The sequence below is a fragment of the Sturnus vulgaris genome, chromosome 3, assembly GCF_052056855.1.
Source record: "Sturnus vulgaris isolate bStuVul1 chromosome 3, bStuVul1.hap1, whole genome shotgun sequence".
Classification (NCBI taxonomy): domain Eukaryota; kingdom Metazoa; phylum Chordata; class Aves; order Passeriformes; family Sturnidae; genus Sturnus; species Sturnus vulgaris.
The window spans coordinates 59265781-59282286 of record NC_142245.1 but is presented as its reverse complement, the minus strand read 5'-3'; the positions used below and the strand labels follow the sequence as shown (position 1 = coordinate 59282286).

The 16506-nt window shown below is 34.3% G+C and overlaps 1 protein-coding gene across 6 annotated transcripts in view; it reads right to left on the bottom strand.

The window, feature by feature from the left end:
- Nucleotides 1-16506, bottom strand: part of AHI1 (Abelson helper integration site 1) — an 89467-nt gene that overhangs the window by 9783 nt on the left and 63178 nt on the right. For 3 of the 6 annotated variants that reach the window (XM_014874208.2, XM_014874207.2, XM_088161753.1), the window contains exons 20-23: nt 14698-14756; nt 9189-9254; nt 6714-6876; nt 5192-5292 (exon numbers count right to left, since the gene is read on the bottom strand). In XM_014874208.2, the coding sequence (XP_014729694.1) occupies nt 5192-5292; nt 6714-6876; nt 9189-9254; nt 14698-14756 (389 nt within the window). Of the gene's footprint in view, nt 1-5191; nt 5293-6713; nt 6877-9185; nt 9347-14697; nt 14757-16506 lie in introns of those variants that run through there. The other 3 variants (XR_015802480.1, XR_015802481.1, XM_088161754.1) reach the window with 3 other exon arrangements.

The following is a 16506-nucleotide window of genomic DNA, read 5'->3' as shown; positions in this document are numbered from 1 at the left end:
CTGGGGGGTACCATTCCTACAACAGCCTGCAATGATAGGACAAGGAATATGGGTACAAATTGAGAGAGAGAAACTTAGGTTACATATCAGGAAGAATTTTTTTTACTGTGAGGGTAGAGAAACACTGAAACAGGTTGCCCAAGAAAGTTGTGGATGCCCCAACCCTGCCAGTGTTCAAAGCCAGGTCAGACAAAGCCTTGAGCAACCTGGTCTAGTGGGAGATAGAGGCCTGTGATAGAGGGGTTTGGAACCAGATCATCTTTAAGGTCCATTCCAATCCCTTCACATTCTATGATTCTATCTCGAACAGTACAAACTGCATATTAAAGGAAAAACAGAATACCAAGAAATAGGAAATTGAATAACTAAAAAGCTACAGTATGTTAATGTTGGGTAAGGATTAAGAAAAATGGCCCATTCCTCATAGATGGTGCCATACTAACACTTCCTTCAGATGAACGATTTCTTAAAGAATAACCAAAGTCATTACTACTTCAAAAGTAGGATTTGTAAAGATGTATCTATTTTACAATGCTATTTAACGATTTATGTGGAAGATTACACAGTAGCTTTGAGGATTGATTCTAGAAAAGCATAATTTCTTTCAGCCTAGATGTCAATACCTTCAGAAAGAGAGATCTGCAATCATATTAGGTAGGAATGAAGCCCAGAATTATGAACTTCACTATAATACATTCTAATTCAATTGAAAATCACTTTTGTTCATATCTGCTATATCTCTGAACCTTGAAAATGAACACAGTTCATGATGTCAAAAGTTTTCAGCTATATTCACTGCAAGAGTTTCACTGTATTAATTCCTTAGTGTTTCCCTCATTAGCATAATCACATCTTCCTATTTCCCCCTCCTCTTCCTAAAAGATAATCAGTCTCTGAAGTGTTCCTCAGTAATCTGAAGAAAGGTACCATTAATAGAGAAAATAGAAACAGTACAAACTATAAAATAAAAGTTTCTGATGAAACTTTTAATAGACAAATTTCTAGCTATTATTTTTGAAATATGGAATAAGTTGTCCATGCTTTTAAAATTTTTCGATTCAATAAATAAAATTTAAGCCCACAAAAATACCCACATGGAAACAGCTCAAGCTTAGGGGAAAAGCATCAATTGCTTGTCAGGTTAGTTTCAGACACACTGGGATTCACAAGGTCTGACAACAACCTCCTCTAGGGGAAGAAGAGTGAGACCATGATTGATTTATGTTAAGAGTGATAATCCCTAACTTTGTTTAAATATACATAGAATCAAGTTTTGATGACCTTTGGGTAGATTATTAAAATTGTGCAATAATAATGTGGTTCTTGCCAGTAAGCCTTTTCTTTCTTTGTAGTTTACATTTTGGCATCATTTTCCAAAGATAAATATACCAGAAAGAATACTTTCTTACACTTTTAATTGAAGTTTTAAATCTACTGTTTTGTCTATTACTACTTCCTACTATTCTCATGTAACACAGCATTGGATATTTAATTTTCAGAATCCAGTTACATGTATTTCATGTAGTGAGTGGCACGCCATTGAATTATAAAACATGTCCACAAGATCTTACAGCCAGCAGAAAATTTCTGGAAAAGAAATAAAAAAGACACTCTATCGACTTTGAAATATTTCTGATTGGCTAAAATTTTGCAAAACCCGCATTCTGGCTTCTCATAGAATCCTATCTGAATTCCTGTCCTTTCCACCTTCATCTTAAGGAACCTAAAAACAACACATTAACTGGAGCAGCCAGATGATAAGTCCATCTCAATTTCTTGGAATTCTTCATCAGTGCAGCGAGAACTTCACTCCATGAAATTTCTATTGGCAGTTTACATGCATGTTGTAATTAAAGATGATTATGACCTAATTTTGTGGCTCAGGAGTTAAGTAACTCATAAGGCAGGAAAACAAGGTTTGCATAAAATTATTATGTTATGAATGCAAAACTGATGGTAGAAAGTATTTTGAAAGAAAGTTCTTTGAACTAAAGCTTTTCTAAAAATTATTTGCCAAGATTAATATTGGATCTTAAGTATTACACCCTCTTCTAATGTTAATAATTCCACTTTATTCACTCATAAAGCTCTGACGATTAGCTAGATATGTATGTGTAATATCTACAGTTGGAAAACTATTCTTAATTAGACTATCTGGTATTCTCAGTAATTAAAACCACAGTCATAGTGAACATTTTAAGTGCCTTATTTAGTCTTGAACGGCAGCAAAATCTCACAAGTAATTGCTAGGATGATTTTCACAGTAACTGTTTTGCAGTCTTAACAGTGCTAAACACTTAAATATGAATAATCATCAAAAAACCCCAGAAAGAATAGCAGATATAGCAGATCTAGGTATAACTAAATATTTGGGAAAACATGCTTGTGTCCAAAAACCAAACAACTAAAATATTAATTTATATTTTCCTGCTTGTGTCAACAACTTAAGCAACAACCTAATTAGTAAATATTTTTGGATTAAAAAAATAAAAGCTTTTATGCCAAAGCAAAAAAATAACCAAAAAATCCCATACAAACAACACCACACACAAAACCAAAAAACAACAAAACCCCAACGAAACACAGGTTTTACAAAGTAATGGTTTTTCTTATTTCTCATATAAAGGAAATTGGCATTTCCCTTCATCAGCTCTTATACTGAAAAAAAAATGAAAGGAATAGGAAGAAAAGTTGCTGTGTCACTGCTGCAAGACAGGAACTGCCATAACCGATGAGCCCCCTCAGTGGTCATCTTAGCAGTTTTGTCTCAGGAGTCTCTGCTATTGCCTAAAGCCAAAGCCCTGCACAACTTTCATTCATTCTGACAAACAGCTGAATGACAAGTTGCTTCTTCTGTACAGAACTCTGCAGCTTTTGTAAACCTATTACACTTCAAGGCATCATAAGTCTTACAGAGATGTGATTCATCATTTGATTCAACTCACTATCTTCTTGATGGCTTATAGAGTGCTGATGAGACTTGAAATTTAAAAAAATCCTCCACATCATGTTTCCCAGTCATTCCGATGCTTCTGAAATCTCAGCCATTACCTCAGCCTAAAACATGTTATTAAAGCAATTAATCCCTAAGCACACACATTTAAGAATGTCTTGTAGTAGATGAGTTCACCAGGGTAACTAAGCATGGCATAAACAAAAATTTCCTTCTACTGATGTGTTCCATTCCAGCTCAATGCTCCCTGATCTCATTTAACAGCAGAAGGAAAGTAAAAGAAGGAAGAGCGCATTTACTTCACATCAGGTACTACTTTGTACTCTCTCTCCACTGCTCATTATTTGCTAGTTTAATCTTGTATGTATATTCCCTTATATATTTTTTTCCAGGACCTGCTTCATAACTTTCCTCTAGACTCCGTAGGATTTTTTTACTGCCCTTGGCTGCTCTGCAAGATGAAAAGCAATGTATTTGCTTGGCTTTGGACTGCTACTGTACATTTGCTTAATTATATCTTTCTCATGTCTGTAGGTACTATGTAGACTATTACAAAATTTCAACAAATTATTAAATATGTAGCTCATTTAACTCAAGGTACAAGTAGAATTCAAGTAAAGAGCATTTTAATTAAATATTATTCAATTATTAAAACTGAGTGTTACTTAAATAAGTACTGATAGTAGAAAAAGATGCCAACTATAGACACTTGAGAAATTTTAAGCAATCAAAACTAGTCAAATGTTGCTTCTCACAAAGCTGAATAACAAGTATGGGTTGCAAATGTTAGTAACCATAGTTGGTGTACATAAAAGCATTGTGATACAGTAAATTAACTGTATTCCTATCAGATTAAACCAGAAAAAAATATGTGGATAACAATGACCAAGTCTAATAACAATAGGTATCTCAGCTCTTCTGTCTCTTCTAATCCTGGTATGAGTGAAACTGGGTGATTACAACTGGGGATACCCTTTTTGCCTCTAGCCATGTAGACAATAAATTAAATAAATCTTCAGTAATGTAATTTTTGCTATATTTATTATAAAATCTGCCTGTACAAAAGTATCTGGAAGGAGTGCACTCTTGTCTTTCCTGGACAGTGGTTTGGCTAGGAATTTCTCAGCTACAAAGAGGTAAAGGATACTTCAGATTAACTACTACTACTCAGTGTAGTGATTAATTCCATTTTTCAAGGATAGTTAGGAACAAAACACTTAGTAATTCGATTTATAGCAGTTGGCTTCAACAAGATTGCCAAGTGAGTAATCTTTACTCAATAATTTATTAAATGCTACTGCTCTATATTCACCTACTAAAAACAGAAGCTGCACAAAAAAGGTCAATAGAAATAGTCTTGAGTGTTTTAACCTTGAACACTGCAATGCCTTTTCCAGCCTAAATAATTTTATGATTGTATACACTGTGGAGCAAAGATTAGATGAATCATCTGAGAAGAAGTCCCCAAAAGTTGTAACTAAGCTACATAGAAGTTAGAGTTTTGCAAATCAGACACAAAACATTAGATTCAATTTTAGAAAAGCACATGGAAGAGTCAAATAATTCGAAAGAAACCTGAACAACACTTTTTTAGTAGTTGTGTTAGTGGAAAGCATACTTATTAAGGATACAAACACTTCGAAATAAAAATTTCTCAAATTCTAACAACAGTTGTTGAACTAATTTTTTTTTCTCGAAGATATCCCACATTTTAAGACAATCATCAGTCTTATTTCATGGAAGGGAAATATAAACGTGGAAAGTTTCTAATCCTCTGGAGAAGTGAGAGTCAACTGTCCTGCTTTGCATATAGTGGAATCTCTAAAATTCAGGGAAAAAGAAATCAAGTCCATAAAAATCAAATGTCTATTTTTTCCTGGACCAAAAACCGTGTCCTGTTTCTTTGTTCTTCTGTACATATCGTATATTCTGACTAACAAAAATCGCAGAAACCAGAACGCTTACGCACACATAACTTCTGTAAACTTGGAGTCAATGGGAGACTTGCCACCCATTACAACGGTGGAAGTAAGCAGGATATTTAATTGCCACATGATGGAACAGTTGATTCTACACAAGATAAATATTAACCTTCTGCTGAAAATACACCCGTTTGCCTGGTATGAGATTTACACATAAGAATTTTTTACATAAAAGATCAAAAATTAATACAGTCCATGTGGCACACAAAAGACAACCTACCATTACTTACAGAATCCTTCCTTCTCAAATTATTACCTTATCTAGTGTCAGAGAACCTTCCTCTGCTTCTGTTGGTCCTTCTGGTAGGAGAGGAGCAGAATCTGGTACTAATCCTGAAGGTTGTTCTTCATATTCTTCTGAAAAAAGGAACCATAATTCACCATTATTAGAGCTATGAAAGAATTTGTGAACCACCATGACATTACAATCTAGCCAAAAACAGGATGTGAATGAAAACAGGTGAAAAATGTTTGAAGGCAAATGTTGTATGAGAATTTATGAAAATTTCTCACATAAACCTTGCTATTCATCTGAACTAGCAAGTTCAGATTTAAATGTGATTGATATATTTGTTATTGTATAAAAGCATTCATACATTTACCTAAGAACAAAGTCCATACTGTTAGGAAGCAGCTGATACTTAACAAATGTATCTTACACATTTCTTTTGATTCAATATGATCATCAACTGCAATAGCAAATTATTTACCAGAGATTTTTTTAACAGCTGGACAGCTGCCTCAAAAATTTTTTTTTAAGTTTTTTTTGTCATTGTTTGTTTTTCAGAACTTTTTTTTAAGGCCCTCACTGAAGAATCTTCCTTCAGACTTCTCTGGGTTATTTTGCAAGGAGGAAACGTAGGGCAAAATGCACAGGATGAACAAGGAGAGAACAATAGGGAAGGCTATAGTAAATCTAACTTAATTATCCTCGTGAAGTGAGCACAGTGTTATATGAAAATATTTTTTAGGAAAGAGGCTTAAATACTAGATTTCACTTTAAAGAAATAGGGAGGAACTAAAAAATGGGGGAAACCATCTTGAGAAATGTTGGGTTAAAAGATTTCTAAATACCAGTATAACTGATAGTTTGATAGTTTAGGAAGGCAAATGAATTTCTTATAGTGTACAACCACAAGCTGAGTATTTACCACTGCCAGCACACTGAGCATCTTAAAAGCAGTGGGCTAAGTAGGATGCTTCCTATATTATTTGTTCAAATTCATCTAGGTTTGTGTGCATCAGTTTAATCAAAACTGTATTAATGAAAAGGACCTGGTAGCAAGTTCAATGCTCAAATGTGAGATTTTAACCATTACTGTTCTTTTAAAACTTCATACTGAAATCCAGGTATTTGGGAACAGAACATTCTCCATTAGTGCAGGGGGAAATTTAAGAGTTTGTACAAAAGCTAGATTTAATGGAAATTGCCTAAGAAAAAAACCCAAGATGTTTGCGAAATGCTCTGATGTGTCCTAAAACATTGCCAAGCTGGGGCCCAAATTAGGTGGCTCTGTGTTAGAAGAGAGAAGGGATCAATACAGCTGACAGATAATTAAGTCAGTAATAAGCTGACTTATTCCATAAGCTGAAATGTTTAACCAAGTGCAATGGTTAGCTGACTGTATACAATTTTTGCACCACAATAAGTCATCATTATGCCACGTGTGTACTACATAAATTCCTATCTTCAGAACAATAAGCAGAACAGCATGGTAAAATCTTGGAGCATCAGTTAAACCCACACCGGTATACCAGGAAGACAGCAGTAAACTTACTTTCACCAGCCACATAATTAGCTGGAAAATAGCCTTGCTGTCCATTTGCTAGGCTGCCAAACCACCAGTTATCATTATCTTTGTATAACACTTGGATAATGTCACTGCGATGGATGGTTAGCTCATCTGATCGATGCGCTGTGTAGTCATAAAGAGCCACTACCTAAAAGAGAGATAAGAACACCACAGCTTTATCACAACCATGCCACAGAGAAAAAAGCGCAACATTCACTTCCTCTTGCAGAAAAGCAGCTGAAACCAAAGCTGCACTTTGGTAAAAGCTGAGGCTGCCTCAAGTTTTGCTAATGGGATCAGGGGTGGTGGGAAAGCAGCAGGAGAGGCAAGATAAAGGACTGTGGGATTGCAGAAATGGTTAAGAACATTCAATTCACTAAGATTAGCTTCAAAACAGCAGCTGTTAGTTTTATAAGCAATTTGCTTGTGAAGCAAAAGAGAAAAAAAAACTTCATACAGTCACTTTCTCAGAATTGTTACACCACCTTCAGATCTCATTCTCTGTGTGCTCATGAAGCATATGTGTTTGAATAAATACTTCAACAGTATGACAGCTTTATCCAAGGAAAAATTTAATACAAAAAGACATTACAAAGTTTTGCTTTGATCACTCCATTTTTTCTTTTTTTCTTTTCCATTTTTCTTTTTTTTTGTTGTTTTGTTTAGCAATAAGCATTTGGATATACAATTTTATAAATATTGGTAGAAAATGCATTTATATTCTATTTCACATAATGAATCTATTTGACAGTGAAATTTAGCGCAGCTATACTTTCATGAAAAAGAGTACTAACAGTCATCAGGACCACACATACTACGTATAATAAACTAGAAGCCTGCTTTCTACCCTGAATATGAAAATATCAAGTACAATTTCTTAATTATTTCTTATGCCCTACAGGAAAAACAAAAATCTGTCGTAGTGAACTCAGAGCAGAAAAGCATGAAAGGAAAACAAATGAACTGAAAGAATAAGGGAATTGCTCACTTCCCTCATCATAAGTGAAGAACAAAATTATGACCTATTTTACACACAGAATGCTGCTTCCCTACCTACCGTCTTCACCTCATATTCCTCTACAAAATCGTTAATAGAGGTCAGAAGCAGGAATTATTAGGAGCAATAGGAAGGTTAATGGGATAGAAGGAGACAGCAAAGTTATGATGATATGGATAGAAAAAAACCCTTCTTTTTTATTGTGCATGCATTTAAATTTTAAGACTGCTGAATTCCACAGTGCTTTTTATATTTATATTTCTGCTTTGAGCAAGATCACCTGTGAGTTGCATGTGTAAAAATATAGCCAATGTCACTTGTATTTTCATAATTCCATGTCACCAATTAAACAGATTAAATCAGTTATGAATGGGAAAAGATGGAAATTATTCTACCATTGTAAATTTTATGTGGCAATTTGTGAGCTGGTCAGCACCAAAGAATTAGTATCAGCATAATTTTCAGTAGACAGGAAATTTACCTAAATATGCATTCAGTAGTCCTGAATTTACATAAAGCAGCTAAACCATGAAGTGTGTTTTATCATAACTCTCCTCCCTTCATTAGGCAAGCTAACAGTAATTACAGGTGATGCTGGCAGTACAGACATATGAACTATAGAACAGAACCAAACTAAACCACACTAATGAGCACCATGATCATGTCCAGTAAGAGGTGCTCCAACAGTGCCCACTTCAGTTAAGCAACAATCTCATGAAAACCATGAGGACACTTAAGGTAAAAAACCCCAAAACCCAAAAAGGAATTCAGGAATACAACACTAATTACTTGGCAGCATGAAAAACAATGAAAGGCAGAGCAACAACTACTTTTTTTTTTTTTTGCAGCGTCTTTTGCAAGATACTTCTGGTGCAAATCTTGTGGTTTTTTGGAAAAAAATACGAAAATTCAGTCACACATGGAAACTGCCACAAACAGTTCAAACCAATCAAGCAAGTCCCACTGTCTGTCGCTCAGAAATAAGGAATTAATATACCAATGTGTCCTGTAACATAACTGATTTAGTAAGCCTGACAATTTAAATAAAACATAGAAATTGCCATTATATTCTCTGTCAACATATGATCATAAAAATGATCATAACAGGATATAAGAAATGCACCTCAAAATCAAAGAAGAATATAAACCACTCACAATTACAACTAAAGCAGTGGACTTTCTTCTGGTGTGAAATTTAAAGATTTGTCAAGTTCTATTTGGGTCAAAGTCCAAGCAAAAAAAAAAAATCCATATTCAACAAAATTTTACTAAATTGTTTTTCAAGATTGACATAAACCCAGAAGTAATGTAGTTATGCAGTTATGAACATCTTTGTAAGAATTACAAAATCTACAGTAGGAAAAAATATCCTTAGGATCATGCTAAAAAAAAGGGCATGCTTTCAAAAACAAATACAGTATAACAGGTACAGAAGATATTGCAAAAAATTACATAATACTTACTGTCTCTTGCCCGGGTGGACAACTGTTTCCTCCTCCCACTCCCAGTGCAGTCAGGCTATCATCACTCTAGAGGAATAAGTTGTTTTAAATTTTAATATGAAGCATTTTGCTAAACTATGATTGTATTTTCATTTCTCCAGTAAGACAGTAAGAATTATCTGCAACAAAATGTTTTTTTCAAAAAAGAAAAAGCAGAAGTGATGTTAAGCAACACTGAGTAATATTGGGTATTGGCTGGCAGATGTTTAGAAAAAGATATTAAATTTTTCAAGTATGTACACTGCACTAAAAACACAACTGGACTGATGACTATGCAGTCCAAGCTTGTTTGCATTATAATCACTACAGCACATATTTAAGAAGCTGTTGAGTGAACTTTACCTCTGAACTAGTATGCAAAAGATGTCACTTCCATATAATGGAGAATTTTAGGTTGGTCTTAATAACCAGTACTTTAATTCTAATTGTTCTATCTTTACTTGCTTCTCAGACTTTCAACAAACTCAAAAGAACAGTAGGTATATATTGCAATAATCAGGATAAGCTGTACCTTAAAAAAAAAATTTCTGTAAAATAATCAAATGCTTAAACTGAAAGAAGATTTTGAATAGAAAAATTATGAAAATTAATAGAGGAACAAAAAACTAGGGGAAAAAATGAAAGAGCTGGAAGTCCTTTGCAACAAATTAGGGGAAAAAAAAGAAAGAGCTGGAAGTCCTTTGCTGGTGTTATTTTTTTTTCAATGGTCCATCTTCACAAAGGGGAAACCAATTTCCCCTCTATTTTGTGTGCATCAAAGGATACACACTACCACACAGAATAGAAAAATTACACAGCAATTAAAATATTTTTTGAAGCGTCAAATGTGTGCTTTGTGAAGCAAACATTTCCACCTCTAACAGATATACTGCATTATAACAATTTAAATCTGAAAATTTTAATCCAACATACTTCATCTCTTTCATGTTTTACAGCCACTCCTTTATATCTTTTGCACAAACTTTTTTCTCATGCTTTTAGAAAATACATTTAAGATGTACTGTTCTTTTTATTTTAAATGTTTGGGGATTTTAATTTTTTTTTATTATGGTGGTACAATCAACATTATTACAAATTGCAGAGAAAAATCCTGGCAAATCCTCAGTAGAATAAATGTCATTCTTGAGAACAGGGATTCTTGCCCCCAGTGCTGTTTTCATAATTTAGCTGGGCTTATCCAACATGGGAGAGAAATCACTGACTATCCTGAAGTCCATCCAGTCTCCAGATTGTTTTGGTACTGACATGGTAGTTACAGACACAGCAGCTACAGATGAACTCAGTATAAAAGCAAACAGTTGCACTCAGTTCTTATCATCTACCAGAACATCTAAGCCTACCACCTAAAGAGTTCTGAATAATTATGTACATGCATAGAAGGAAAACAAAAAAAAAGTGTAACTGCCTGATTTTATAAATAAATTTTGAACAAAGACTGGTGGAACTGCAGTTTAGAGTACACTGCTTGTTCAGTGGTCTTTTGGTAGTCAGCACTTCTGTACAGGTTTCAGCTAATTCTCATTTTCCACTCTCAAGGTTAAGAGAACTGTGCAGGCAATGTGCTTAGCCTGTGGGATGGGAGTGCCTCCTGTTGCTCAAAAATGAATCATCAGAATTATTAGCAGTATTATTTAGGTATCTAGTTCAGGTACTCATATTGCCCCATTATTGTGTCTCAATCTGTCTGTCTCTCTTTTTTTTAATAAAGTATTTATGTGGCTCTTAAACACTCGAGAACAGCTTGAAGAGAGCAAGTTGTGTGGAAATAACAAGCTAACATCTATGAGTCACCCTGAGACTATGCTGAATGTTCTCAGACACTGCCTCAAACTTTTAAGGCAACAATAATCCAACGAGGTGCCTCTGAAAGAGGTACTCTGAGTACGTCACTGGCTGCACACACCTCTACCTCCAGCTGTCCAGGGCAATTGCCATGGCTGCCTTCCACACACACAGCGACTGCAAGGCTGCCTCTGGTGTGCAGTACCATCCCTCAAGAAGAGCCAAGCCATTCCTCAAATAGTGCCAAGTACCAGTTACACCACAAGAAACACTCAACAAAAACTAACAGCCGTTCAGCTGTTTCAGGCATGCTGAATGGTATGCACACATCATTCTCGATACAATATAAATTCTCTTTTTTTCATGTGGGATGGAAATTAGTTAATCCTTTTCTCACACTGGAACAGTTGTGGAGATATAACTATGTTCTGAGGAGCTGGTCTTTTTGGGAGGCACACCATCTGTGAGAAACAAACATAATGCTTGCTGAAAAAGTGTGCCATGTCACACTGATTGTGGTTGAACAAAGCTGTTAGCAGTTTTCAGCATTAAGGAACATCCTCAGAGGCAGATACATAGATCCATCAGTTGATGCAGAGTTCTAGACCATGGAGTATCACACTGCTTATCCATGATAAACCCACTTAGATACCCTTGACATTTCTAATTGAAAACCAAATAAAAATGTTTCAAGATGCTGACACAAAAGAGAACATTGTACGTGAGCGTAACCTGATACATTGTTGTATCAGGTTTTAGATTCCTAATAATAGCCCTAATTAAAATGTTTATGGCTTCTTTTCAATGGATCAGTTTCAGTGACTGCTCAAATGGAGCTTTTGGTTTTTTGATGCAGATGTATAGTGCAGATGTATAGTATACTATATGTTTATGCATAGTATAGATTTATGTATAGTATAGACTACCCAACAGGATTTGGGCAATAGATTGCATTCATTCCCTTAGGAAAAGGAGCACTGAGAAAGAACAAGTGATATCTTATTGCTTCTTTTCTGTAAAAACCACAGCATTTCATTTTTTACTACTGAACCAATATATTTCAATTACCACAATATCAAAATTTAAAGAAAAAAATTAAAGTCTAATGATTCATATAGTTTCATATGCTTCTTCCTTATATGTAAACATATTCTTCATTGTAACATAATAAACATACAGATTAAGCCACTTCTAATTAGCCATTAAGCCTTAATAACAACACTAGGAAAATAAGCCTTTCTAAGACTAATTTTAGACAGACCCTACAGATACCAGGGTGAACGTCAGTGTGTATGCCACAGGGCCAAAGCCACCCTCCCTCCTTTTCCCATCAGTGACAGACTCAGGAACGTGAAGAAGAACAAACATCTATTTCCTAGATGCTTCACAGTAGCTCTGCTCCCATCGACCCCCCATACCTGCTATCTGACACAGTGTACGAGAAACTGGGAATATTACTTATGCAAACACTCCAGGAAACACACAAGGAGTGTATGTTACAGCTTCTCTTGTCTGTCCAGTAAATCTGTGCCTCAGTGTGAAATAGCCAACATTCGAAGGCTGTTACCTTTTGCGGATTTCTTTTGTTGCTGCTTTTGGTTTTTGCTGGTTGCTTCTTGGTTTTTTTTTTGCTTTTTTTTTTAGGGAGAAAGAATAAGAAATTAACTTAGAGGGCCTGATTGAAAATCCTTGGTTGGCTTAAAAGTTAATATGCAAAACATTCAAATATTCTACAGAAGAAATCTGAGATTTTACTGTTGCTCTACTGTATTTCTTTTTCCTTAAGATCCTAAAGGTTAGAGATTTACTTAATTGTTTCCTCCCCTAAGAATGCTATGCAATCTCTTTACTCCAGTAAGTGAAGTTTTAAATTAAATGCTATGTAAGATGAGACTTGGAAGAAAACAGCTGGATACTCTTAGCACTTTTGTGTCCTGTTCTTGTTCTCTGGTCCTAGCTCAGGACAACTAACTACAAATTTAGTCTATGGGAAACAGAAATAGAAATACTTGTATTAATAGCTAAATTAAAATTATGTTAAAAGTATCAATTAGTAAGAATTATAAACTCCTCTTCACTCATAATTAATCTGTTTGTAGACACTGTAAAGTTACTTCCTTAGGCTTCAGATGACTACAGTCCTGATTTGATTACAGCCCTTCAATATTTAATAAGCATGGGAATCTATAATTTGCCTAGAGGAAGAAAGGACCAAAACTGCACCAGGCTGCACTTTATTGAAACCTGCAATGTACAAACAGAAATCAGAAATGCAAACACAGCTGCTGCAGTAAAACCTACAAGGATTAAAAAAAAAAAAGAGAGAGAAAAGAAAAAAGGGAAAAAGATCAATTTAAAAGCACGTGAAATACTCCAGCTCCTGAAATGATTCAAAATCTCTTCAAGTATTTTCCTATTTCTAAAAATGCCAGTTTTTTATATTAATTACTTGGTTAACTTGCACTTATATATATTAATGTGTTTATAATAGAAGAAGTAAAAAATATATTCAAAACCTTAATTTAGCCCTCTCAGAAAAAACTACTTTAAAGTACCTGCTACCTAGCATTTCAGAAAAAAATTGGCCCTGCAAATGTTTATCAAGCTTGCTGTGGTGGAGAACACTACAGTAACTGGTTGAACAATACATATTTTTCCCTAAAAAATTACATATTGATGGCTAAAAATTTGAAAACACGAACACAGGAATAATTTAGCAACTAACACAACACCAACATAAAACCATGCTTTCAAAATTTCTTGTTGAATCCTATGTATCTTACGAGCTTTCCACAACTGTCTTAACAGAATCTGTTAAAAAAGGTATGTCCAAAAAAATCCTAAAGCACTCCTAATAAAACCCCAAAGTGAAACTGCAAAACAGATATAAATGAACCAAGTTAATTTATGTCCATTTATAACATTTCTCTCAAGAATTAAAATTAGTGAAATTACAACAGAATATTAAACCATGGCATTTTGTCTATGGGAGCAGGAGGATTAACATCTCCAATACTACAGGCCCAGCTTCATGGAGACAAAAATGCATCCAGTATTCAGAAGCACTACTTGTTCTTTCTTCACTGGTTTCTCCCTTCATTTTGTGTTTAATACAGATTCATCAAATGTATAGTTGCAATTAATGGCATTTACAGATTCTATTGGATTTTATGATGATGATCAGGAAACCAGAAAGAAAGAAAAGAACAAATATAATTAGGAGAAGCTTACAATCAATATTTAATAGATAAGCAATTAAATAAACAGAGGATAGATGTGATTTAACTTGTCACAAAAAGATGAAGTCGGAGTAAACAATGAAAACATGGTGCTGCAATGAGAATTTCATTCTAAGTTATTGTCTTAGCTTTTCTCTCAGCTACTCATCAACACCTGTTTTCTTAGTAAAAACAAAAACCATGGGAGTGTGATTTTATTTTATTTCTAAACAACAAAAATTAAATCATGAAAAAAATATAAAGCTTTTGATCTGCGGATACCTGCGGATACCACTACAAGCTGGTCACAGCATAAGCTAATTTGGCCATGTAGACAATTGGTTTGAAGATACCTCTTTTTTGAATAAAGACAGGATAAAAAAACACCTCTCTACAATGAGAACTTGTGAATAATGACATTTTATAGTTAAACAGCAATTTAAAAAAAATGCGAAGAGAGAATTCCTTACCTTCTGTAGTCTACCCAATAGTGTTCGACTAAGAGGATTTCCTACTGGGCTGAAGCACCCTGTGAAAAGAAAAGGCTGTGAATTTTCTGCTTGTTATCCTTTTCCATCGAATAAACCATTTTATTTTAAAATCATTATGTTAGCAGGGTATGTTTGACAAAATTCTAATGAAAAGCAGCAGCATCTTTCAGTCACAACTATGCATCCTTCAGTCAGGAACAGTTGGAGGGTTTATTTAACTAACAGACCTGACACAAGGTTAACTAATCCAATATTTCCATTCAAATGATTTGGAGAAGTAGCTCAAGCTATGTCCACATGCCATCTCGTGCTCAAAGCTGACACTATTATCTAGGCTGTATTGCTTTTCTCTTCATTGAATTTCCAAGTAATGCATACAAAGTTTTCCAACAGAAATGATCACAAAAACTCACAAAGGAATTACTTCCTTATTTTATCTGAAAGAATAACTATTCCTATTCAGTAGTCCCTTTGATCATCTGAGTTCCTATCACAACACATCTTGCTGTTTATTTTATTCACTCTCTACATAGCACACTTGAACAAGTACTTGTAAATTCCTTTCTTTTCAGACTATTATGTTAACTACTAAGCTCAGGAAAATCCTTTCATCATCTATGGATTTATCTTTTATTGGTCTCCTCAGCTGTATACTTAAGAAAACATCTTAAAAAGAAAAGATACAAAAAAATCTGAAAATCGTTGAACATGACAGTGAAAAATGCTACTGCTTCACTGGAGAACAGTTTCTCAAGTACAGAAATGCCAGGCAACACAGAGTTAAGCTCACTGGATTTTCTCTGTGAGACACTAGCTTTGAAAAAAGTTTTGTTTTTAAAGCAAAATAAGTTCTGAAAACTCATTTTTATTTGCCACACCAAAAATCTGATTTTGAGGAGTCCAGTATCTGAACAAAGAGGACTTTTCAGATTCAGATTCCCATGTACTGGCAGAGCTCCACAAGGAAACTTGCACAACTCCACCTACAGTATACTTTATAAAGCCTAGTGGTTTTGACTTTCACAGGAGATTTACTCACAAATGTTTAATCATTAAGATATTTAGATATTTCTAACTAGAATAAAAGCCGCACACTCAAATAACTGTAGTTAAACCATGCTCCTGCAAATCTGCATGTGACTAATCTACTTGCAAGAAATCCTAAATACATGCAATAATGGATTATTCGGCTTCATGTATGAGTTAAAAACATTTTGATCTTAATAATCTCCAAAAATCATATATAAATTCTGAAATACTTTATTTTGAAAGGCTTACTTTGCTTTTATTACTTTCCCCCACTTCTTTTAAGAAGAAGAAAAAGATGAGAATGTAGACAATTTTCTAAATTCAACCCATTCTTAAAGACAGTAGTCCTGAAGGCAACCCTTTTTCAAATAAGTTATTTGCTAAAACATTTGTTCAGCTCTAATCAAAAGTCAGTGGAGATATTACTCCTATTAATATTGTTATGTACACACTCACTAAGTCAGAAAGCCAGATGCTACAGAGAGGATACTACATACGGATACACTGTCACATATACATGTTGTATCAAGTCTGAATAAAAAACAAACTGAAAACCAATAAAATAGCATGATAAAATTTTTTTCAGACAGCCAATTTGAGCATGGGAATGTTGCACCAACTTACACAAACCCACATTAAGATAAAAGATATATAAAATATTTGATAAAAACAATGGTTTGTCTGGAAAAATATTAAAGTTTTAATTAAAAACAACATTAATCTGCATTTTTATCAGAAACACCATTGACCTTCATATTT